This window comes from Pleurodeles waltl, chromosome 6 (assembly GCF_031143425.1).
Source record: "Pleurodeles waltl isolate 20211129_DDA chromosome 6, aPleWal1.hap1.20221129, whole genome shotgun sequence".
Lineage (NCBI taxonomy): Eukaryota > Metazoa > Chordata > Amphibia > Caudata > Salamandridae > Pleurodeles > Pleurodeles waltl.
In genome coordinates this window covers 1601823037-1601847552 of record NC_090445.1, presented here as the reverse complement: position 1 = coordinate 1601847552, position 24516 = coordinate 1601823037, and the positions used below count along the sequence as shown (strand labels likewise).

General features: G+C 43.1%; 1 protein-coding gene across 1 annotated transcript in view; it reads right to left on the bottom strand.

Annotated features, from left to right (window-relative positions):
• Window positions 1–24516, bottom strand: part of LOC138302186 (amiloride-sensitive sodium channel subunit gamma-2-like) — a 188967-nt gene that overhangs the window by 43913 nt on the left and 120538 nt on the right. The window contains exons 8-9 of the mRNA XM_069242533.1: window positions 21015–21072; window positions 8071–8144 (exon numbers count right to left, since the gene is read on the bottom strand). Coding sequence (XP_069098634.1) covers window positions 8071–8144; window positions 21015–21072 — 132 coding nt within the window. The remainder of the gene's footprint in view (window positions 1–8070; window positions 8145–21014; window positions 21073–24516) is intronic.

Here is a 24516-nt window from a genome sequence, read left to right as displayed (position 1 = left end):
CGGCTGCGGTCATGGCGGCAGAGGGCGGTAAGGTGGCACTGCTGCCAGCAGCAGCACCACGCCAGTAGACCACCGCAGACCGTATCATGACCCCTGATTTGGCCTGGCAGTGTTCTGCTTGCGGATGCTGCTGCTGGCAGCAGCACCCCGTCCCATCTTCTGCCGGAGGACCCCCTCACAAAAGGTACGTCGGGTGCTCCTACAGGGGAGGGAGGTGGAGGGTGTTGTGTGTGTGTGGGGGGTGTGGGTGTATGTTTGTGTGTGCGTGCATGCGGGTGTGTGGTGTGTGGAATGCATGTGTGCATGCATGGTTGTGAGTGTGCGTGTATGTTGTGTTGTGTGAATGCCTTGGTGCGTGTATGTATGTCAGTGTGTGTGGATATGTATGTGAATGGATGTATGCATGCGTGGGTGAATGTGGGTATGAGCGTGTGCATGCATGTGTATGATGGCGTGTGAATGTGCGTGTATGACTTGGGGGGGTCTGGAGTGGGAGGGGGAACATGGACTCTGGGAGGGGCAGGGGGGCGGGGAGACCCCGTCAGTGACAGGGAAAAAATTCCCTGTCACTGATAGTGCCTACCACCATGGTTTTTGTGGCGGTAAGGAAGCCACGAAACCCATTGCGGTAGGCGGGGTCATAATCCCACGGGTGGGACAGTGAAGGCCGCCTGGCTAGAGACTCAAGTCTCCAGCCCGGCGGCTTTACCGCCCTGGCGGACGGAGTGGTACTTTGGCGGTTTGGCTTGAGCCAAACCGCCAATGTCATATTTTGGGGAAGAGTACCGCCAGCCTGCTGGCAGTACTCTTCTCCAAAATACGGCTGTCCGCCAGGATCATAATGAGGGCCATAGTCTTCAATTCACCAACTCACATCTGAGTCACCAGGTACTGCTGGAATTAAATGCTAAAAATTTGACAAGTCTCTTTGAGAAGTCAAGAAAGATGAATTTAGTAATTGACGTCTTGAAAACCATATGTGAAGGGGCTGTGGGTATGTTTTACTACAAATGGAATTTTGTCCAGATGATTTAATCTATACAAAGGCACTAAACAGGGATGTCCACTGTCTGCTTGATCTAACTATGTACCTTGGAATGTCTCTCTATTGCCATCAGATTTATTAATACCACTCTAGGAATTATAATTGGCAATACAGACTATTCATGTTTGTTGTATGCAGATTATATGCTGTTAACTCTGTTGATGGTCCAGAATTATTAACTGCTTACTTCAGTATTATGGGCTAAAATGAAAATGATTAAAACATCTTGCATAGAAGTTCACATATTTCTCAAACTGCTTATGCTTACCCTTTATACATGGGGTTTGCTAATCTGATGACAACATTTATTTGATTTCCCTACCAAAATACTCTTTAATATAAATGGGAAGACTAAAAATACCCTTTAAACTGACTTTTCTAGTTTGAAAGAATATAAAAAAAGTTTATTCATGCAGTTGTGGCATTGTTCAGCAGATTATACTCCTGGCATTCCTAAGTGATTTGAGATTGGGAAACAAGAAGTTACTCGCCTTCTTTAGACCCTGGCAGACACTTCTCCAGTATGCCAGGGGCATAGGTCAAGACCTCCACCATCAGGACTGTCTGCCATATCTAGAGATGCCCACCTGCTTGACAGGAATTTGTATACTAAAAGGGTGCTGTGCCTATGGTAGTTCATTTCATAGCATTGAAAGTTTACTAAGCCGGTGCATTTTTAAAGGGGCTGCTCGGCAAACGTTTCTTCAGAGGAAACAAACTCTCAAAGTGGGAATTTGTTTTCTCTGAACATATAGTGAATAGCTCTGATGTAGAAGCAGTTTTTCCCTGCACATGGGAGCTAGTTAACATTTTCTTTCCCATTCCCTCCATGTATCGCATGGCAAACATGGGCAGCAAAAACGAGTGATGGTCATCTGTGCCTCAAGAAGGGTGGCTGTCACTGTGACCCCACAGTCCGTGGTGGATGGACTGCTGGGTCAGGGATTAGCATCGGCGGAGCCAACTGAGCCTTCATCTGTGGAGTCTTCACCTGTGGTAACCAATCTTTTATTAGTAAAATAAACCCAAAGCTGTGCTCAGACACCCGCAGCTGGTGCTATAAAACGTCAGAGGGTGAATAGCAAGGGTGTGTAGTCAGGCCTCATTAATTCACTGGCAGTCACTCCCTGTCCCTTTTATCTCACTATTACCAGTTTCTGCTTTCTCCCTTGGTGACAGATTTTCTGTATTTCTCTTCATCTTTCTTTTTGTTTTGTTTGTTTTTCTCTCTGTTGCCCTTGGGAAATGTCTCATGTGGCGAAATAATTGGCAGTCCCCAAAAATAAGTGATGGTGCCCTCCACTGTCAGCCACCGGTAGTAACCCAGTAATTCCCTGACTTAAACAGAGTGAGGAAACCCGTGGGTTTGGCAGAGTGGGAGGACTGCCTGACCCTAAATCATCTGTAAGCATCTTCCTCTTATCATTTATATTTGTACCAAACCCTATAGAAAATTGCATGAACTTTACTAGCTCTTTCTTTTGCCTACCAACCCTTCTAGAAAAGAACCATTTAAATAGTTCCTAATATAGTTACCCACACCAGTACCGTACATTGGTAAAAATTGCTAGAGCACAATTTGATCTTAGTGTTCCAAGTAACATGAAAAAAGAATTTTGTTCCAGGATTGATGAACACATTTGGAATAGTCAAGGAGGAGCTGTTAAGCTATTTATCACTAGAGCAAATCCTCAGGCATATGAAAGATGACATAATGACATAATTGCTCCAAATTGAAATATTTCTGACAATATGTCAGAATATAAATTATTGACCTGAAACAAGTGCAAGTTCTTACATCTATAAACTTTTGATCAATGATAATGCATAAATGCTTTCTAAAAACAAATATGGCTGTCAGTCTGAATTAGACTGTTCTATATCTGAACATGATTAGTATAATTATAGAAAAACTGAACATAAACTCTTTGCCAACCTACTAATGGTGTTAGTACAGCAGAAAGTCTCCAAAATGAAATCTTACATTGATTCACATGCTTGAATCAATCCCCGTAATCAAGTGGGGTCTAGTCCAGTAAATTTAAAATACAGCATAACTTTAAATTATGCCTGACTGCAAACAGTGTCATTTTAGCCTCATTGGAAGCAGTCCAAACTCCAAGCTATGAAGTGAGTCACCAATGGACTACACTGCCTCCAAAGCCCATTCTCTGTCAGATTTATACTGTATGTCATGTGTGAAGGGAGCCTGTGAGCTCTTTTGTCTATTTTGTCATATTTTCAAGACGTGTTTCCACTGAATTACTTCATCCTTCCAAGCACACTCTGTTTAGGGTTGGCTGTCGTAAAGAACTGAACCAGTGGAAGATTTGGATTTGATGTGACAGATTCACCAAATAAGATCTTATTTAGTCCCTGTGGGAAGACCAGTTTTTAAGGTGAGGACCCGCACAAGGAATGCATACATCGTGTTCACCAAAAACGTAAGATTTAGGACTACAAGATATGCAAACGGATTGCTTCAAAAACCATCAATGATTGAAAAGGCCACATCTTGAGATGGCTTGAAAAGCAGGTGTGGTCAAGTGACCCACCCTGTTCAGGGGATGAAGCCACCATAAGTGCTCCCCATATAGAAAGGTGGTCCTTCAGTAACCATTAAATCTCTAAAAAAGGGTGGGAACCCATACCTTCATACAAATATGAAGGTAAGGTGGCCCACAAGAGTGTCTCCTCGGAGGACTTGCTATTGTCTTCTGCAGGGCTCCCACTTTTTGCCTCAAAAATTGTCAGTCAGGCACTGCATCCTCCGAGGTGACTGGTAAAGCCACCTCTCATGTAAATCATCGTCCACAGCTTTGGCATTGTAATAGAACTCTGTCGCTCTGTCCGGCAATATCCGCAGCCTTTGAGACCCCATCAGCAGTTTTTTCACCATCAGCCGCTACTGTCAAAAAGCATTTGTCAAGGCCCCAATTCACAATACCCTTGACTAGTGCAGCTCAGTACACTTTGACCCCGACCCAGCTACTGATGAGTCAGGCGACAGCTATGATGTGGACTATGCATATGCCCTTCAATTGACAAAAATGTATCATGAACAATGCCACCCAGAAAGGAGTAACTCTAATTTTCCACTAATTTTCTCCAGCTTTATACATCAAGGCTTAAATGATGATGTCATTTTATTCTTCCTTCGGGCATTGATTGATCAGTGACTCCTGCAGGCTCTGCAGTTCCAAGAAGTGGCTCTGACTGATGGCGGCTCCCTGCTAAGAGCACTGTTGAAACAAGCAGGATCAACTAATATATCGATCTTCATAGCCCTAGTAAAAGGCCTGTGCGCTAAATTGATAGGATGAGCGTCCGAATAATCCTATCCAAGGCTGAGGCACAGGACGAACACTGGGGAGAAAGATCTGAATGGGGAGTGACAGGGACCTGGTGCCAGGCCAAGCAGCCGGAGTGTGATAGCCAACTTGTGAAGTGTGGCATCCAGCGTGTGTGCCCCTGGCCTGTATGGGTGAGCCTGGCTGAGGCTGGAAAGAGTTCCTATTCAACTTCTATCCCCGGGCGGAGCAACAAAATGGTGTTTCCTGGGGCTGAGTGGTTCGCTTGAGCTCCCAGTGTTTTTCTCCAGCATGGTCATTCTCCAGCAACAAACTGTATGGCACAGCCTGTAGCGGGGCAGGCATATACTGCCTCATGCCTGCCAGTGAACACAAATACAGCACACATGAATTTAACTGTGGGCCTGAGCAAAGTAAATTCTGGATCATGTAGGAAAGCCTTCGGTTTATGTATTGGCTTGTCCTTGCTCCATAACGTGCCCAACTGCCAAGAGATCCTTGGAAGATTACCCCCTTCACAACTTCTAACAGAGGAAATATGGAGCCAACGATTCTATTCTCCGCTTTTGGGCACTTTAGCACACATTATGACATTGGTGGTATAAACCGCCTATCGCTTCGGTGACAGCCGCCAAAAGACCATCACCGTGGCTACCATCGGTCTGCCAGATTATGACCACAGCTGGTCTTCCACCACAAGAAGGGCGGAAATCCGACCGTGGCCGTACTGGCAGATGGTGGGAAGGTGCCCTGCTACCACCAGCACTGCCACACCAGTAGACTGCCACCAGCCATATCATGACATGATATGGCCTGGTGGGCCCTTCTGGTGGTAGGAGCGCCCCGTTCTCTTACGGAAGTCCAGCTTGATGAAGGTTAGTTGGGCTTTCGACAGGGGGGGGTGTTGTGTGTGTGTGTGTTGGGGGGTTGTGTGCATGAATGTGTGAGTGTGTGCGTGAATGCATCTGTGTGTGTGTGTGTAGTGTTGTTTGCGTGGATGTATGCATGTGTGTGACTACGTGTAAGAATGGAAATGTGAATGTGTGTCTGCATGTCAGTGTGAATGTGTGTACGGATGTGTGCGACCATGACTGGATGTATGCGTGTATGAATGTTTGTGTGCCAGTGTGAGTGAGTGGGTGTATGCGTGGTGCGTGTCTGCGGGTGTGTGTGTGTATGGGGGTGTGGGGGATCAGAAGTGGTGGGCATCTGGGGAGTGTTTGCGGGGGTGAGCCTCCTACCAGTGACAGGGAAGGAACTCCCTGTCACTGGTAGAGCCTTCTGCCATGGTTTTCGTGACATTGCTAACGCCACAAAAAATGCCACCAGCAATACTATAGCGGCCGCCGGGCTGGAGATTGATATCTCTGGCCCTGCACCTGCTACCGCCATGGCAGTATGAATGGTAAATTGGCAGGTTGGCTACAGCCAACCCACCAATGTCATAATGTGGCCGTATGTACCGCAAGCCTGTTGGCAGTACTACCGCCAACTTAACACCTACCGCCGGGGTCATAATGACCCCCTTAGTGTGTGTGTGTGTGGCCTCTAATAACCACTGCAATTTGAGTGCTAAACCAGGTACAACATGCACAGCAATCCGTCAGTGCAGTGAATTATGGCTTTGTGTTGGACAGCTCACAAAGAAGGAATGCTCAAATACCACTTCCTCTAGTGAGGCCCAGTTGGCCTTGGAACCTACCCCAAGCAGGTGCTGGTAACCATCCCTCAGCCATATTGCGATAAAGCGAGCACCTGCAGAGTAGGTGGTTATGGCCGGATAGAGACTACACAAATGGGGATAAAGACTGGGAAAAATGACCCCAAGCAGTCTAAACTCCCATTCAAAAAACAAGGCTGATCATGACTGCCTCATCAGCAGAGAGGGTTGGTGTATCGTACAAGGCTTATAGTGGTGCTGAGCATACAGATGTGAAAATACTCCTTCTCCTCATGCAAAAGAGCCTAAGGTCAATTCATAACAATCTAGACTTTCTCACCTCTAAAGTGCACAAGATGAAAACCACTCTAAATAAGTAGGAAAAGAGAATCACCACAGTGAAATCACCAATATCCCTCTTGAACAACACTGCAAAAAAACAACAAAAAGCTTTTGGACATGGCCAAGGTGTTTGTTATTAAGGCAATAAATGAAGATTTGGAGGCTGGGTCCAGACGTAACAAATTGCTCCTGTTGGGCATTCCAGAATCTACAAACATGGGCAATATGGGAATAGTATTGAATCTCTCCTCAAGGCTCTTTTTGGGGAGGAATCTTTCTCATGACTATTTGCAGTGAAGCACCCCATACATCATTGGAGCTGAGGCCCCCACCCCGCACTGTCCTGTCCTATCTTGTGTGGCTATTCAACTACAATGGCCACTGCCAGAACTCCAAGATTTGCATGTGAGAAACAGCAACTGTCATAAGAGAGCAATTCCCACTCAATTATCCTGGACCTACCTCTTAAGAGCAAGTTACAACAGGCTAGAATACAATAGGCAATGCTCTCCTCATCACACCTGAAAATTACTATAACAAGCCCCACATATTCCCACAAATTGCCAATCCATTTGTGAAACAGATCTTGTTGTCTGTAGGAGGGTGCCTCTTCCAGGGCTAGCAAACTTCAAAGAAAGCCTCAGCAATGTGGAGCACAATTGTAGCAGAAGGTACCCACGCACAAAGTCCTGAAATATGTGTATCTACCTCATTGACCTCGTTTGTGTTTCCCTGGCCTGGCTTGATGCCCGTCAGCAGTTCCTTGATACATATATTACAAAAATTACTCTTGAAATGACATCCGTAATTTTTCGCATACCTACATGTAAAACACCTGTGAGTGACGGACTCCTGGGCAAGTTCTATAAAGCTTTTGCTAACCTATTAGCTACACAACTTCTACAGGTCTACTATCAGGCACTAATGACAGGAATCCGTCCCCTCACATTTAGGGAGACTATACTCATAACTTTAATAAAGCACTGTGATTCGTAAAGACTACTGTCTCTTAATAATGTGGATGCAAAAAGGAATTATATCAAGTACATTAGTTATGTTTCAGTTTGCAGACAAATAATATTCCTTCAGTCAATCAAATGTACATGTTAACACTATTTTGATGAAACTGGCTTCTCTCTGAGTGCCTGCAAACAACAATCAACAATCAAAAGGTGACCAGTTAACCTTTGCATAGTGTCTGGCATGCTGTCGAATAGTGTCCTTGTTTTCCCATAAAATGTATTTGTTGGAGTTAGAAACATGTTCTGTTAAAATCTGCAAACTATGCAGTTGATATTAAATTATGAGGCTGTGTGACAAAGCCATATTTACACATAAAATACAGGAGAATTACGTTAATCCAAAACTCCCAAGAGGACTGCTGCCCCGTGTTCTCTAATGAGTGAAAATAAACCTCCAGTTTTTCTTCTCCCAGGTGGCTTCTTACGTTTATGATCATCACTGGGTCACAGTGTTAGACCACACTGGCTGATTATTTGACTTTAGTGTTGAGAGAATCTTTCTCACGACTTTCTCAACATTAAAGTCAAGCATTACTGTTTTTTAAACTAGGGTTTCCAACTGATATTCTACTTTAAATGGTTAGAAGATTGCTATTTCAGATTTGTAAATTTTTTTGAGATTATTGTAGTAAAACAACTTTTTCTGGTTATCACAGTCAAGCTCAGCTTGGTTGTTTAAACCAAGGGTACCTGATGAGAGCTGGGTCATTGGCGATGATGCTGACTTGCCCTCCGATCTCCTTCAGCTCCTTGGAGAAGTTCTCCTTTAGGAAGAAAAAATATTATCAGTGAAAGAAGAATGTCAGACTCAGCAGCAAAAGAGGCAGCGTTCTAGTGTTGTAGTGGTAGTTGTAATAAATATATGGATAATTCCCAAATAAAATGTATTTATATAGTATAGAAACAATACAATATAAGACATACAAGTCAATGTACTATGACACTGTGCTTTAATGGTGATGTGGCAAATGAAAAAAATGAAAGGTATTAACGTAGTACTCTTGTACACAGACTTGCTGTCCAGTACTATAGTGGCAATGCTGGGAAGAGGATGTGATTGTGCAACATCTTCGTACCCATTGTTTGGTGGAATGAATAACGTTCCTTACCTGTAACAATGCATATCTAGTTCCTGTAACGTGCATTGATTGCCATGCTGTTAGCCAATCTCCCAAAGCCAGGGAAGAATCTAAAAATACTGTTTTCTTTTATTCCTCAGGGTTTATCAGAAATAAAAGGCCAGATAATAGGTTGGTTCTTAATATTCTAAACCATAGTGGGTCGCAATCTGACCTATCTCATGGATTTTAATGAGGTAGGTTCAAATTATGACTCATTATGACTGGAGGCCATCACAGGTCTCGGGACGTGCAGGAGTCACTAGACCACCGTGTCTGTGATTGCTTTTAAAAAAAGAAAACTGGGTTTGGTTTAAAAAAGCTTTCTATTTAAAAGGTAGTTTAAGAGTTGGCAGTGGTCCCTTGGATCACTGTCTAGTCTTCAAAAAACATTTTCTTAACATTTGCAAAGGGGTTCCAAGAGGGACTTAAAATTAAATTAGTGCATAGAAAAACATATTTTAATGATTTAAAATGCTATACTGAAGTGTTTGTGACTGTTAAAATCCTTAGCACATCACGGGCCAGATGTAACAAAACATTTTGCATTCGCAAATGGTGAAAATTGTAAGATTCTACTGTTTGTGAATGCAAAATAGCCTTTTACGATGCATGAAAGGCATCACAGTCCAATTTTAGGGAATCACAATTTTTAGCGATTCCCTAAAATTGCAACTATGAATAGGGAATCACTATTTGCGATTTCCTATGCACATGTATCAAGCATTTCCTAAATGCAAACTGGGTATTGCAATTACCACCAAAGTCAAGTTGGTGGTAACCATGTGCACTTTTAAAAAATGCATTAAAATGCATTTTTTTAAAGTGGCATATAGCGCACACATGTCCCAAGGGCAGTGGTTTCCAACCTGTAGTATGGGGACCCTAGGGAGTCAGGGAAGTCTCCTCAGGGGGTCCGTGACTGCGTCGAAAATTAAATAATAATAACGGATTAGGTTCCCAACTTTCAGTAATGACTCACTGCAGGGGTCCCCGGATTCCAATAAAGATTCAGTGGGGATCCCCAGGCTCCAGTAATGACAAAGTGGGGGTCCACAGAAGTCAAGAGGTTGGGAACCACTGCCCCTGGGCATGTGGAAGCTTTACATGTGCACAGTTGTTTTGGGGGGTGCATTAAAGGGGGCCTTAGGTCCTCAGCACCCTTATTTTTGCATTACCTAATTTGCAAATTCCTAATAGTAATTCGCAAATTAGGAAATGCAAAACCATTCCCACCTATGGGCCTTTAGGCCAATAGGACTGAGTGGAGTCTCATTCCCTAATAGCGTTTGCAAATTTTTAGAAATCCCTATTAGAGAATCGATATTTTGTTATATTCCATTTTGCATTACCTAAACAGCGATTTATTAAAATGTTCTATTTAGGTTGTGCAAAATGGAACTTTGATATATCTGGCCCCTTTTCTTTGTGATTTCTTATAAGACTCCTACTTAATTGAGTGAGCTTTGCTGATTTTCTTGACTTTATTAATATCCTATCTAACCTGACTGATAACTTTTGTTTCCTTTAAGGTGCATGAACATGGAGGAACAGCTCCTTAATCAGACGAGTAGAGGGTTGTTTATTATGTTTTGTGCTATTGTTACAGATCATTTTTATGACTCTGCCATTCAGTTGTGTATACACTCTCAGGTAATTTCGCTAAACAACCAACCATTGAATTTCTGTGAGAAAGGTTAAGCGTTTGTTCTGTGCCCTGAAGTCAGAAGTTATACAATTCCATTTGCAAAAGTGTGAATCGACTTCTGTTTAGCTGTTTTGCAAACTTCTAAAAGTGAATGTTCACAAGAAGTGCTTAAGAAAGAGAATTATTGGCTTATCCCCAGCAGAATTTAATGAACATCACTATCAATCTTAAACTGCCCCACTTGAGATTGATACGGTTTGGGTTCTGGTTTGACAGTTCAGATGCTGCCAGCCAATTATGTGATAAATACCAGGAGAAGGGCTTTGGCTCCACCCACATGTTGGGAGCCAGGAGTACATGTTTTGATTGGGCAGATGTGTGCTTACACATTAAAAAGTTCTTGCCCTCAGCACAGCTGTGATCATTTTGTTAATGTTTCTAGCTTCCTGAGCTTGAACTTTCAGGGGCATTCGCATGACCGTGTAATGCCATTAAAGTGGCTTAGATAACTTTATCATTTATTGTGTTTTTTTCTGGCAGCAGCACAGAAGGGAGGAAGGCAGTCAATAACCTGCATCGAGTTTTAGGCCTGGCTTGATAGTGCAACTGTCACCTGACCTTTTAAACTACACCAATATTATTTTACAGTTCTTTGCTTCAACACAAATACATGTGCATTCCCATGCTATCTACTTTTAATGCTTCACATTACCAAAGAATATACCCTACAGCATCCCTTTAACCTTTTGAGTGCGTCGGACAGCCGGGAGCTGCCTGACGCTGTGGTGCTCATGTGTGTTGGACGGCTCCCAGCCGTCCTCGCACATGGCGCTGCAAATTCCTCTGGTGGAGGCATCAGAGAGATTCCCTGCTCAAAGACACAGCCTCAGGAGCTGGGGAGAAGCTTCCCCAGCTCCGAGGCTGTTTCTTTGTTTTCAGCAAAATGACGATCAGCGCGCATGACTGACCTAATTTCACTGAAAACGAAAATGAAATGAGACGATTGGCTCATTTCACTTTCATTTGCTTGGTGCTCAGGGGGCTATCTCCACCCTCTGAGCACCGAGGCAGAAGGGAGAGGTAGCACTTGAAAGGAGAGAATCACCCCTTTCCAATGATACCCCTAACTAGTGGATCCCTGCTTGGGGATCGCCACAGGAGGGCGATAACCAAGCTGGCATCCACCCACTAGACACCAGGGAGGGGAGAGCCATCCCCTGGGAATGGGATTTTCCCCCCTCCTTGTTTCTTGGCCATACACGGTCTTTCTGTTCCTCCTGTGGGGGAAGACGGGGAAAATAGCCCTCAATCTGCTCCCCAGGGATTTTTATTTGGTAGTGTAGGAGGTAGGGGCTGTCCAGACTGGGCATGGGATTGTCCCCACCCCTCGTCCCAAAAAATCAGCACAGTCTTTCTGCCCTCAGGGGGCAGATGGGGGGAATAGCCCCTGATCTGCCCCCTGTGGGGCAGAAAGCCCACCAGGCACCAGGGAATTTTTTCATTCATCTAGGGGTGGGTTCTGCTCAGAATGGGCAATGCCCCCAACCCTGCCCCAAATAAATCAGTAAAGCCTTTCTGTTCTCCTCCCCTGGGGGGGGGGGCAGAAATCCCACTGGGCACCAAGGATTTTTTTTGATAGTGTATGAGTTGGAGTTGCCTCGAATGTGCATGGCAATGCCCCCCAAAAATAAATGGGCACAGTCTTTCTGCCCCTAGAGGCAGACGAGGATAATTACCTCTGATCTGCCCCCCCAGGGCGGGCAAGAAAGCCCACTAGACACCAGGGAAGTATTTTATTAAAATAGAGGGGTGTGGGGCTGGCCCCCAACAATGGGCATGGTTATGCCCCCACCTCAACTGAAGGGGGCAATAGTTTTCCGCCCCCCCTGCGGACTAAAGCACCTCACCCCAATGGCAATCAAGAGGACATTTAACTCTTTTGGGTGTTGATGTTACGTATGGGCCAGTAGAACTTGGCTAACTCCCAATATCGTTCAACTTACAATGATGAACAGCTGTACTTTTGGGCTTGGGTAGGTTGCCACCTGGAAACATCTACCAGACCCAGACACTTCTGAAAAAGAGACATCTGTGGGGGATCAGGGTGGCATGCTTCTCCTATACCCTACAACATTTTCTTATCTACAATACCTTGCAAATCTCCAACTTTGGCTAGAGTCACATATTTTCTCTACATTTCTGTGACTGAACTTCCAGAATACGCAGGAATCCACAAACTTTCCAAAATCCAGCATTGACCCACCTGTGCTGATAAAAACTCTGCCCCACTGTGTGGCTAGGCCTAGCGCCAGTGACAGGAATGGATCCAACCATGGCCAGCAGGGTTCTTCACGCAAGGGCTCCTGTTATCCTTGGTTTGATCCATTGCAAACTGTTGCGGCACTGGGCCCAGCCACACAAGTGGGCAGCAGTTTTATTGGCACCGGTGGGGCACTCCTGGGTGATAGGAATTTTTGGCTCCCCGCAGATTCTAAAACTTTCCATCAAAAAATGGGAGGAAATTGTTTTTTTTTTGTCAAAGTTTGAGGTTTGCAAGGTATTCTGGGTAAAAAAACATTGGGAGAGCCATGCAAGTCAGCCCATCCTGGATACTCCTAGGTGTCTATTTTTAAAAAATGTAAAGGTTGGCTAGGTTTCCCTAGGTGTGAGCTAGGGTCCAAAATCTAGAGCTACCACATTGGCAAAAGAGTGTCATTATTCGGTGGAAATATAAAGTGCGTCCATGTTGTGTTTTGAGCTGTTGCCTGTCGCATGCACTAGGTCTATCCGCACAAGTGTGGTACCATTTTGATCAGGAGACTTGAGAGAATGCCGGGTGGGAGGACGTTTAAGGCTTCCTGCAGATTCCAGAGCATTCTATCACAGAAATTTTAGGAAAATGTGTTTTTTAGTCAAAATATGAAGTTTGCAAGGGACTCTGGGTAAAAACATGTGGTCAGAGCCATGCAAGTCATCCTGCCCTGGATACCCCTTGGTGTTTAGTTTTCAAAAATGTACAGGTTGGCTAGGTTTCCCTAGGTGCTGGCTCAGCTCGAGTCCAAAATATAGAGTTACCCACATTGGAAAAAGAGGGTCAGTTTTCGGTGGAAAAATGTGCTGCATCCATGCTGCTTTTTAGGACATTTCCTGTCACAGGTAGTAGGTCTACTTATACAAGTGAGGTGCCGTTTTTATCAGGAGACTTGTGGGAGTGCCGGGTAGAAGGAAGTTTGTGCCTCCACGCAGATTACAAAACTTTCCATTACAGAAATGTGAGTAAATTGTGTTTTTGTCAGACAAATGTTGAGGTTTGCAAGGGATTCTGGGTAACAGAATCTAGTAAGGGCCACACAAGTCACCCCATCCTGGATTTCCATAGTTGTCTAATTTTCAAACAATGTACAGGTGTGCTAGGTTTCCGCAGGTGCCAGCTGAGTTAGGGCCCAAAATCACCAGCTGGGCACACTGCAAATAAAGGGTCAGTTTTCAGTGGAAAAATGCGATGTGGCCACGTTGAGTTTTGGGCCGTTTCTCGTCGCTGGTGCAAGGCTACTCACACAAGTGAGGTACCATTTTTATCAGGAGTCTTGTAGGAGCATAGAATAGTATAGCATTTGTAATTACCAACTGGATTTTGCTGCATTTGTGTCTTTAAAATGTAAGCAAGTGTATAAGAAAGATGACATTTTGAAAAATACCCTCCAAATCATACTCTAATATGGGTACACACAAATTCAGAGATGTAGAAATAACCACTGCTCCTAAACTCTATAGCTTATGCCTAATTTCAGAAATACATAACTTTCCTTGATACCCATTTTTCATCCTGCCTATTTCTTTATAAGAATTGGTCGATACCTGGTACTCAATGAAAAGCCTTTGTGTGGTGCAGGTCAGTTGTTTGCTCTGGGTACATTGGATTCTTGGAGAACCTACAAACCCTATATATTGCCACAAGCGGATGAAATGGTATATTGCTTTTGTCAATCTGCCATTGTGACCAAATGTTACAGATGAAAATGTTGTTACAAATGCCCGGTTTTTCCTGCTCATTTTCAATATTTCTTTTTTCAACAGTTATTTTCCTTGGGAAAACCTTGATGGATCTTAAATGACCCATTATTGAATTTGGAATTTTGTCTACTTTTTAGAAATATATTGTTTTTCCAGATCACCCATAGGTTTCTCACTGGTTTTCACCACAGGCTGGAAGTAGGCTGAGAGCACAAAAAATAGGGAAAATAGGCTACCTCTTTTAAAAATGCTAAAACTGTAGTGCACAATTAGGATTTTTGATTCAGTGCTGCATGTTCCTGAAAGCCGGGAAGATGGTGACTTTAGTACAGCAAACCGATTGTGGATGTCATTTGTAGGGAAAAAACAGACACTTTTTCCCTATTTTTGAGTTTCCCCCAAGAGAATTCACAAACCCTGGGCACCTTTAGAATCCCCAGGATGTTGGAAAAGAAGGACACAAATTTGGCGTGGATAGCTTATGTGGACAAAAAGTTATGGAGGACTAACCGCAAACTACCCAAAATAGCCAAAAAGGGTTCAGCACTGGGAGGAAGGGAGGCATAGCAGCAAAAGAGTTATAGCCAGACCTATTGGTATTGTCAATATTTATTTCACATTGCAACTCTAAACCACAAACCATTAACTCATCTTTTTGTCTTGTACTACTTTATTTAAGAGTGCAATATCTTTTGCATAGGAAGGGACGATTATGGAAAAGTAATCGAAAGCTATAGCTCAATTGATTCAAATCAGAAACAACTGTTTGTACAAATGGTGGTGGGGACTAAGAAACATTTTGTACCAAGGGCAAACAAGAAATAGATTGTCACATGAAAGGCTATGTATTCTACTAACACATCCAACACAAGAATTATCTGCAAAGAATTGTTCAGCACTTGTGCAAAACAAATCACCCCAAAAGCTTTGCACTAAAAATGTGAGTTTCCAATTGATGTTAGGTGCATCCCTTGCGAGAATCTTCCTTTCAGACTGATAAGAAAATTAGGGATACCGGAAACTTACAAGTAAGAGAATTGACTTTACCTTTTGGGGTCCGCAGTGATGCAGAAATATAAATTATTACAGAGCTTTAATGGAAAGAAGGCACAAGTGAGCAGGTGAATATATTTGGACCATGTGCTTGGAGCAAATATTTTGCTTGAGACTGCAGCTAAACTTATTACATGGTCTGTCAAATTTTTCATGCGATTATGCGTATGTAATGTTTTGCCAACTTTAAAGGTGTAACAAAACAAGGTGATTAATGGAATATTGGCAATTGCTCGGGCCGCATCCCAATCCATCGTTTTTCACCCACCAGCCCTGCAGAACAGGGATACCCAAGGGTAGAAAGTGGTACCCCTACCTTACTCTATATATATGCACACATTATAAAAATTACGTTTGCATAATATCAGCTATGGCAGTACCTCCATCCTGCTTCCCTACTCTGCTGAAAGCAGATTGCAGACCTGCTTCTGTGCTGTCTGCCAGAAACAAATAAATGACTTAAACTATTTCAAACCTCCGATGAGCATTTTTTATTTTTTTTATTCTGCTTTGCAGGGTGACCTGACCTGAGTCCGAAAAAAACTGGACATGTATTTTTTTTTTTGTATTCAGTTTTATCATTTAAAAAGAAAAACTGTGGATTACATTGGCAGCACTTAGGACGTCACTGTTATTATTCATAGCAAGAGTGTAACAACAAAGCCATTGTATAATAAATATGATATGATAGCACCAGATAGACCACCCCCTTCATCAGCAGATGGTGTCTAGAGAATTTGTCCCAGCCATTTCCCCCACACTCGATTATGTTTATGGGGACAACCCCTGGCTTCATAGACTGACCTTTCCTGTTGGCACACCAGTCAACTCCCTGGCGCCATTCTGAGAGAGTGGAAGGTGTATGGGCTTTCCAGTGGACCATAATATCCCACTTAGCAATCCAGAGGGCCGTTGCCAGGAATGCACTGCCCGCTCCCATGCCTCCCACGCCCTCTGGAACCCTCAACAAGATCACCAGGGGAGATAGGGGGACCTCCCACCCCAGTATCACATTGAGTTCATGTGCTGTAGTGGACCAGTAGTTTTGAACTTGGGGACATACCCAAACCAAATGGTAGAAATCGGCTCGGGTAACGCGCAGTGGGGGCAATCGACCTCCAAGAGGAGACCCGCACAATGGAGTCTTAGCGGGGAGATGTAGGCAGTGTGGAGGTAGTAAAACCTAACCAGTCATAAACGGGAGGAAATAGTAAGGGTTCTTAGTGCCATTAATGCATCTCTCCAGTCATCATCTTCAGAGGGGCTTATCCAGTCCTCCCAACAAGTTCTGAGATAGGTTAAATCCCCAGGGGTATTTATGATAAATGTTTGATAGATTTGAGAGATTCTTCCTCTGCCTAGTGTCCCCATGAGGAGGGGGCTGAATTCTGGGAGTGTGTCAGTTCGGGGGACCTGGGCTTGGAGGGCATGGTGTAGTTGCAGGTATTTATAAAATTGCATGGTTGTGAGGGGGTCGTCGGGTTAAAGGTCTTGAAACAACATCATGAGCATCCCTGACCAGACATCCCCTAGATGTGAAAGGCCGATGAGGTCCCATTGCTCAAAGCCCCGCAGCTTTGTGGATATGCGAAGCCAAGTGCCTTGCAAGAGAGGAGTTTGTTGTTTGAGTCTATTCGGTTCATGTATTTAAAATGGAGAAAAGCCTAGGGCCACCGGGACTGTCCTCTGAAGACCAGGACTGTCCTGGGAAATCCGGGACGTCGGGTTACCCTATACTTCTTGCATTGCCCTTGGTACCTAAGGTTCCTGAAGTCATAAAGACAGCACTTGGAAGAGAATTCTAAGTCTTTGAGACTTGTTTACTTTCTGCAGTTCACACACTGTCCTTTGTCACCTATAGCACTTGTGAGTCAAATTTAGGGGCTAAGGTGGTGTCCAATGTCCCTTCTGCTAGCTCTAGCATTCTTTTGTATTGACGTCCATGTTTTATGTGCATCTGAAACAGAAACTCCACAAACTCAAGAGGATTATTTTATCTATGTGGCTACCAAAGTCTTAGGGTTAGAGGTTCAACTATTAAAACATAAGATGGAATAATATGTTATCTTATTGCGTTCCTGAGCTTCCCTAATCAACCTAAATGGAAATGTGTGACTTAGCCCATCCGACAAGAAACATTAATTCAACATATCATTCATTTTGGAGTTCAAACACATTTCTGCTGCTATCATAATTCCGACAGCTAATATAAAACAATCATGGCTTTTTAAATTCGCATCCTCCCAATTAGAATATTTTTTACCTGTCGTGTAGATCATTTCCTATAGGAGAAACTACTTCACCAGGCCTAAAACTGACGCAACCTTAATTGCCTGTGACAGCAAAGAGCATTTTACAATGTGATAGTGTGCCACCAGCTCATTAATTATGTCCCTAGTCTATGGTTACATTCTCCTACACAAGTAGGGAAGGGAATGTTTTAGAGGCTAGATTGCAGGAGCAAAGGCCTTTTGTGGTTGCAAACCATGTGATTCACAAAGTGACAGGGTTTACGACTGCAAAATGGCGATTTAATAGTTATATTACCTTTTCTTGACTTGACTTGACTATCTTGACTATGAAATGCCTTTCTAACTCACAAAAGTAGTTCTACATCTCATTTTGAATCGCAGTTCGAAGGCAGGGGTGTGGAAATCCTATCACCAGATGTCCAGGATGAAGAACAAGACATCAGGTTTATTTCGTTGACTGAACAAGCAAACCCATGGCATCACAATCCTCTTGACTGCCAGTTTGCAGTACCACAGTATGGATCTGTGATAGAGGATTATTCGCTAAAGCAACATTTTTACACATATGTATAAGTTGCTCAAACTTGTACATATGATTCATTATTCAAAGGCTTTACTAATAAGGCGAGCGCTCTAAGGAAATGCAGTGAGCAGTGAGCTAGGCTTACATTATGACAGTGGTTGTTTTATAAAAGCATGTACACCTCTGCACAATGTAACAACTCCAGACTATTTGTAATGCTAACAGAATGCTCCCTGGTTATGTTCAAATACATACATAAGCCTGAACCTAAGATTGGTGAGTGATTGCTTTCAAAACATATTGTACACAAAAAATGAAACTTGAATAAAATGTTTTGCTAAACTATTGTGCAAATTTAAATACTATTTCTTTGAGGCATCATTTAGTAAAAAATGTTTGATGCATGCCCATTTGTAAATCTTTATGGATATCAATGAGTATGTGTCCTTCCACTGAAGCAGATTTACAACATTCAGGAATTCACAAGGGTTTACAGAAGTAGGCCTGGAAACTACAATTCTAGCAAACTGTTGTGAATTCAGTTTCAAAATCTACAAAGTGAGTGCAAATTTACTTTCCCCACACTATTTTCCCACCCTGGAAAACATGTAGGTTTGTGGGTGTGCACAAATACACATGACATTCTAATGGTGGAGCTAGGCTCCCCAACTACTTTCGCATCCTAAATGCAATTTTGTAGAAAGGTGGCAAAATCATAGCCTCGCTAACATCTGAACCCTGATGTAATATGAGCCATAACATAATCAGAGACACTAATTTCAGAGTTTAACATAATGAGAATGCTGCTATATTTTATCACTCACTGTCCATGGGACAGCTTTACCTCTGGGAATTGTGTCGCGCAGAGTCAGAGAAAGCAGGCACTGGTTTATTTAAAAGCAGCAAGGGTTATTTTAAGGAGCCAAGCTGGTTTAAAAAACATCCTTTTGGAGATGCGAATGCGGCAGAGCTGGAGGTCTACTGTTTCTTGCAGGCCACCATCACAGGGGTTTGAATACTCAAAAGGCAGGCACTTCTGCGACCACTTGAGAATAGACATTTTGTAACATGACCTATTAATACATAGGATACATTGAAAAAAGTGCCTAATTTGTATTCGCTTTTTTGCTCCCTGCATGTTCGTACATCAAGCCCGAAGTACTCTTAAGAGTTAAAATCTTGTCAAGTGACGACTCAGATCATCGTAACCAAGTTACAGGTAACCAACGTAAACAATTGATTCCATCTGAAAATATTTGAATAGCCTGCAATGTAAAAGAATATTCTGTAAATTTACAGTTCAAAGATCACCCAGTGAGAAGGAGAAAGAAAACTCAGGGTGGACTTTTCAGACTGTGGTCCTCACTATGAGTAGTCTGGTAATCCTCCGATACCTACACCCTTGTTAACTTCTGGGTACAGAATGAATCGTGAATTACACATAAGATCCTTAGCATCTGCTTGGAAACTTGGTATTACCACGGGTCACTCTGGGTCTGATTCTCATGGTAGCTCCTCGTTTGAACTGGAGTTTCACCTACAGATTTCGTCTGTTTCAGCAGCCGAGCTCTCCAGGTGAAGCACTATAGATTCACTGTGCTCCATCAGATCTCATGATTCAGATGAGACTGTTTTCTCGCAGGTCTCATAATTCAGACGTGGCTTGTAAATCTTATGATGAGTTCCATTGGTGTTTATTGGAACCTCCTAAGGCTCATTGTATTGAAAATCAAATCTGTGCTGAAAATGATGTGATGTGAAACGAATAAAAGCAAAAAATATCTCCCACTCACTAGAAGAAAACTCTCAGTGCATCGGAGACATTGTGTTTTTGGTTTTCAGACGCAAACCAGAAACTGGGGTTTCGTTGAAAATGCACCTGCCACATCAGTGAAGCACGTTTGGAGAAAAACCCAAATATAGCGGAGGAGATCCCTATGCTAATCAGTACTTTGTTTCTAACAAACCTACAGTGGTTCACACAGAACTCATTCATATCAACACCATGGATGCATGCCAGCAACATTTCTGTAATTGACAGTTTGTACAAAGGAAACAATCAATTGGTGTCTACTAAGTTCCAGTTTGCAAAAATCTGTTTCGTCACAACCTAAACCTTATCTCAATGCGGGTGTTCCAGAGGCAGACGTGTAAAGTGACTCCCATGTGAAAAAACACACCCAAAAACCGTTGATAGTACAAAACAGGCAAGGGGATATTGAAACACAAACAACTGTACACACATTAGCCCATTGGAACAGGCCCACAGTTGCCTGTATTCCTGTAGATCATGATTGGCGAACAGTTTGATTGTGACAGGCGTCAAAATCAGGGCGCTGAGCCCTAACTGAGCCTCATACTGTAGCATAGGGAGAGACAAATTATCAAGAGCTTCTGTAGCTGACATTCATAAACCACAGAAATAATGTGCTTCTCTGTAGTTTATGACTCATGTTTCATGGGTATGATATAATTCCAATTGATTTTGGGTTTTGAAAGTACTGCTGTGTCTGCAGTAATAACCCCAAAAAGGTGTGTCTGTTATGAAAACTAATGGCGTATTTTACTTAGCATATTTATACAAACAATGGAAAGAGCAATAAGTCCACAAAGCTTTACTCTAAAAAATGATTTCGTGTTTTTTTCAAGCAGCTCAATAGAAATAATTGTGGCAGTTCCCACTAAACACCTGGCTGTTGCCAGAATGAATGGGAGAATTCTTCGACATACTTTGAGATAATATTATATAAACTGGGTGACTGAGTGCATGATGGCCTTTAGAGCCATTTTGATCATATCTGGGCTTAAACTTTAAGGAGATATAATTGAGGAGTATTTGCAGAATGTTCTCCGGCTTGTAGATCTGGCATTACTCTAAACTCTAAACCTTCTAATATTTCTAAAATATGATCATCACATATTCATGTAACATCATCAGGCAACTTGATATAGCAAAATGATGCAACCAGTGAAGGATATGTTAAAAGATATCTTCTCAAAAGCAAGCACTGTTTTCTTATACTCACAATAAAGGATGATGAGGGCCACTGGGATCCAGACACTGTTAGTTCATATAATTCTTCTCTTAAAAAAATATGAAAACATGTTATTATAGTCAAAGGAGTTTGTTATGCTCACAGCAACAACGTTTGGACAATTACAGCCTTTTCAAGTTACCTCCCCATGGTATCCTCCTCTCTGCTGTACTCTGTGCCAAAATGCAAGTCTTGCATTTGAACCCTTGATAAAGCCAAAGTTTCTTCATGCTTCACAAACATAAGTAGAACACATGCAGTGTAGGCAAACGCATTCTAATAGTCCCTTGTAAACACACAGCCCCAGGTAGAATACCTGTACTAATATACAATATTCCATACCCCCTGTTTCTCTCTCTCTCTCTCTCTCTCTCTCTCTCTCTCTCTCTCTCTCTCTCTCTTTCTTTCTTTCTTTCTTTTTTCTTTCTTTCTTTCTCTTTCTTTATAGTGAGAGTGGAAGCCCCTGTTAGCCCCTTCCTTCAATTACCACGCCTGTGAGTCCAACAAAACAAATTTCTTCTGGCAAAATGCATAGCAGATACTTAGGACTAAGTGAACTTGTCAGCAGCCTCCACTGGATGTGGAGCTTTGCAGTCCACTTTGACTTTTGGCTCTCCTCAGTTAGCTTCCTTCAATGGACAAGAAACAGTTGCAGTGGAGTTCAAATTTCTTTTCGGAAACCAGTTTCTAGAAGACAGGGATTCCAGCAGACGTAGGAACAACTCTTCTGATATCACTCCAGTTAGCAAAGAGCCAGGAGGCCTGGTATGGTCTCTTAAAAAGGTGATGTAGCATATCATTTGTCTGTGATCCAAAATCAATATTAAAAATTCCCCACAATCTGCACTTCCTCTTTTATTACAGTGGTATGTAATTACTGTTCTCCATCATTTGATCTTTATTGATCCTTTTGTGCAGAACATTGAGTATGTCACTTTCTTTGAGTACTGAGTATCTCCGTGGTGTGTAGGGTCCCCTAGCAATACTAAAAAGAGAAATTCTGTTTTAAAGTACATTTTAGGACACTTATACACAGGCTATATTGATTGCAAGTACCTCTTTTGTTAAAATGTGTCAATCAAAATTAATGACTACAAGAATATCTAAGATATATGTAGATTAATATGACAATGTGGGTAGCAGGTTGACAAAATGAAAAAGGAACACTGTTTGTTGAAAGTAGCCAACAGCTGCGATGTTCCACAGTGCGTAGTACTGAAAATTGAAACCTCAACTTCATTTTGATGGAACCATAGAATCTTCATCCTCAACTGTCATCATACAAATGATATCACATGTAAGGTGCATTGTTTTTTTAATGAGTGAAGCATCTGATTACAGAAAACTAGGATTGCAAGTACTTTCATCATAATGGGATTTTCATTGCTGGTCGTATCAATCAATCAGTGCTTGTAAAGCGCAGCTACTCACCCGTTAGGGTCTCAAGAGGTTGGGGGTGTGTGTAGCGTATATTGGTGAGGTGGTTTAAAAAAGCCATGTCTTCAGTTCCTTCGTGAAGCTGGTGAGTGAGGTGGTTTGTCTGATATGGATGGGTGGGCGTTCCAGGTGGGGACTGCGAGGTAGAAGGACCGTCCTCCTGTCCTGGTTTTCCCGATGCGGGGTACTTCTGCGAGAGAGAGCTGGGCTGAGCGTAGGGCCCTGTGGGGTATGTGGAAGTTTAGTCGCTGGTTGAGGTAGGCTGGTCCGGTGTTGTGGAGGGCTTTGTGTGCGGATCTTGAAAGTGATTCTTTTCTCTATGGGGAGCCAATGCAGTGTATATAGGTTTTGCGAGAGGTGGCAGTGTCGGGGTAGGTCGAGGACTAGTCTGGCGGCAGTGTCCTGAATGTTTTGCAATTTGCGGGTGAGTTTTCTGTTGATTCCGGCATAGAGTGCGTTGCCGTAGTCTACTCATAAACATTCTATACCATTGCAAGCTCCTCATTCTGCATGAATAATGAGGATCCTAGTGAAACAGTAAGTGGAGAAATTAGCTAAACAGGTGAAGTGAATCCTAAACACCTTGGGTGTCAATCTTTGAGGATGAATTCAGATGCAGTGTCTTCTGAATGTTTTGCATAATCATGAGGTGCGAGCTTTGCAGATTTCAGCGATTACCACATCTCTTAATGGCACAATTATAGAGTCTTAAGGATTCCCTGGAAATTAGTTTATGACTCCTGATAATAAAGAGTAAGGCATCAACAGTCAACATTTTGCTACGCCTCTCCATGTGGTTTCATAACAGATGAGCATCTGCTCTGATTTCGTGATGTGCTCATGTGTATTGAATTAATAACACTTTTAACATTAAGGCCCTGATTACGAGTTTGGCAGTCTGTGCACCGCAATGGTGGCGGCGGACTGACTGCCATCGGTTTGGCGGTCTGACCGCCATTGGCTTGGCGGTCAGACCACCCTATTACAATGCTGGTCAGCCCAAAGAGGAAAGACCGCCAGGGTCCCACAGGCACTGCCAGGCAACGCCAACCGCTGCAATGGTGAGGCCAGCCAAACAGGCCAGCGGAGCCAGTGTTTCCACCAGACACATTATTATGTTGCACACCGCCAATGTAACCGTCCCAGCAGGTGGAAATGGAGAGCATTAAGAAAGCAACTCAACTGCAGGCACCGTTACACGTCCTGTGCCGCCATGGAGCCTATCACACATGTCCTGTGGCTGCTCATCAATGGAGCTCAAAATACATGCCGCCATGGATGCAACCAATGGTAAGTACACACACCTACCTGTGTAATGCAGCCCAACAACAGATCGTCATGCCGTCATCCACATGATATGGGCTCATGCAACAGGTACCAAGTACACATGTCATTGTGTCCCAGGTCGGAGTTATTAAAAAAGAATGACACATTCCCAGCCTTTAAAAGCCCCCTTTGGGCATCACTGACACTACTCCACCACACTCCACAAAAACACACGTCTGCTTATCCCAGGCATAGGGACAGTGCAGTCTACAGAACATTGCATCACACAACACCAACACCACAGCAACATCACACATATTTCAACTCACACCCTCACATTGCACACATGCCATGGACTGTTGTCAAATTGAAAGCACATATGTATGGATGTGTCATGGAACACAAATACCGGTCCCATGAAACAGCCGTGCAATGGACCCACCTATCACCTACCTTGCAACAGAATGGAGGGTCAATGGGATGCACAATATTTTGAGAGAGAAATATCCAAAGCCCACAGTGCAAACAATACCTGCACAATAGTGATGGGGGGCATCAGGAGCAATCATGGAAGGATGCTGCCCTGGGACACATTACCCTTTGCACATGCCCCCAAAACCACATTTGCACAGGAACTGGCCCTTCCTGTATCTCAGTGAGAACTAATAGTAGAGCCAAGTGGCATGCCTATCTGCATAAGGTGTAAGTGCAAGTAAAGAAAGCACATACAATAGCAACAGCATGGCCATACATTTAGATAAAGTAGCTGCAAGGTACACACATCAAAATG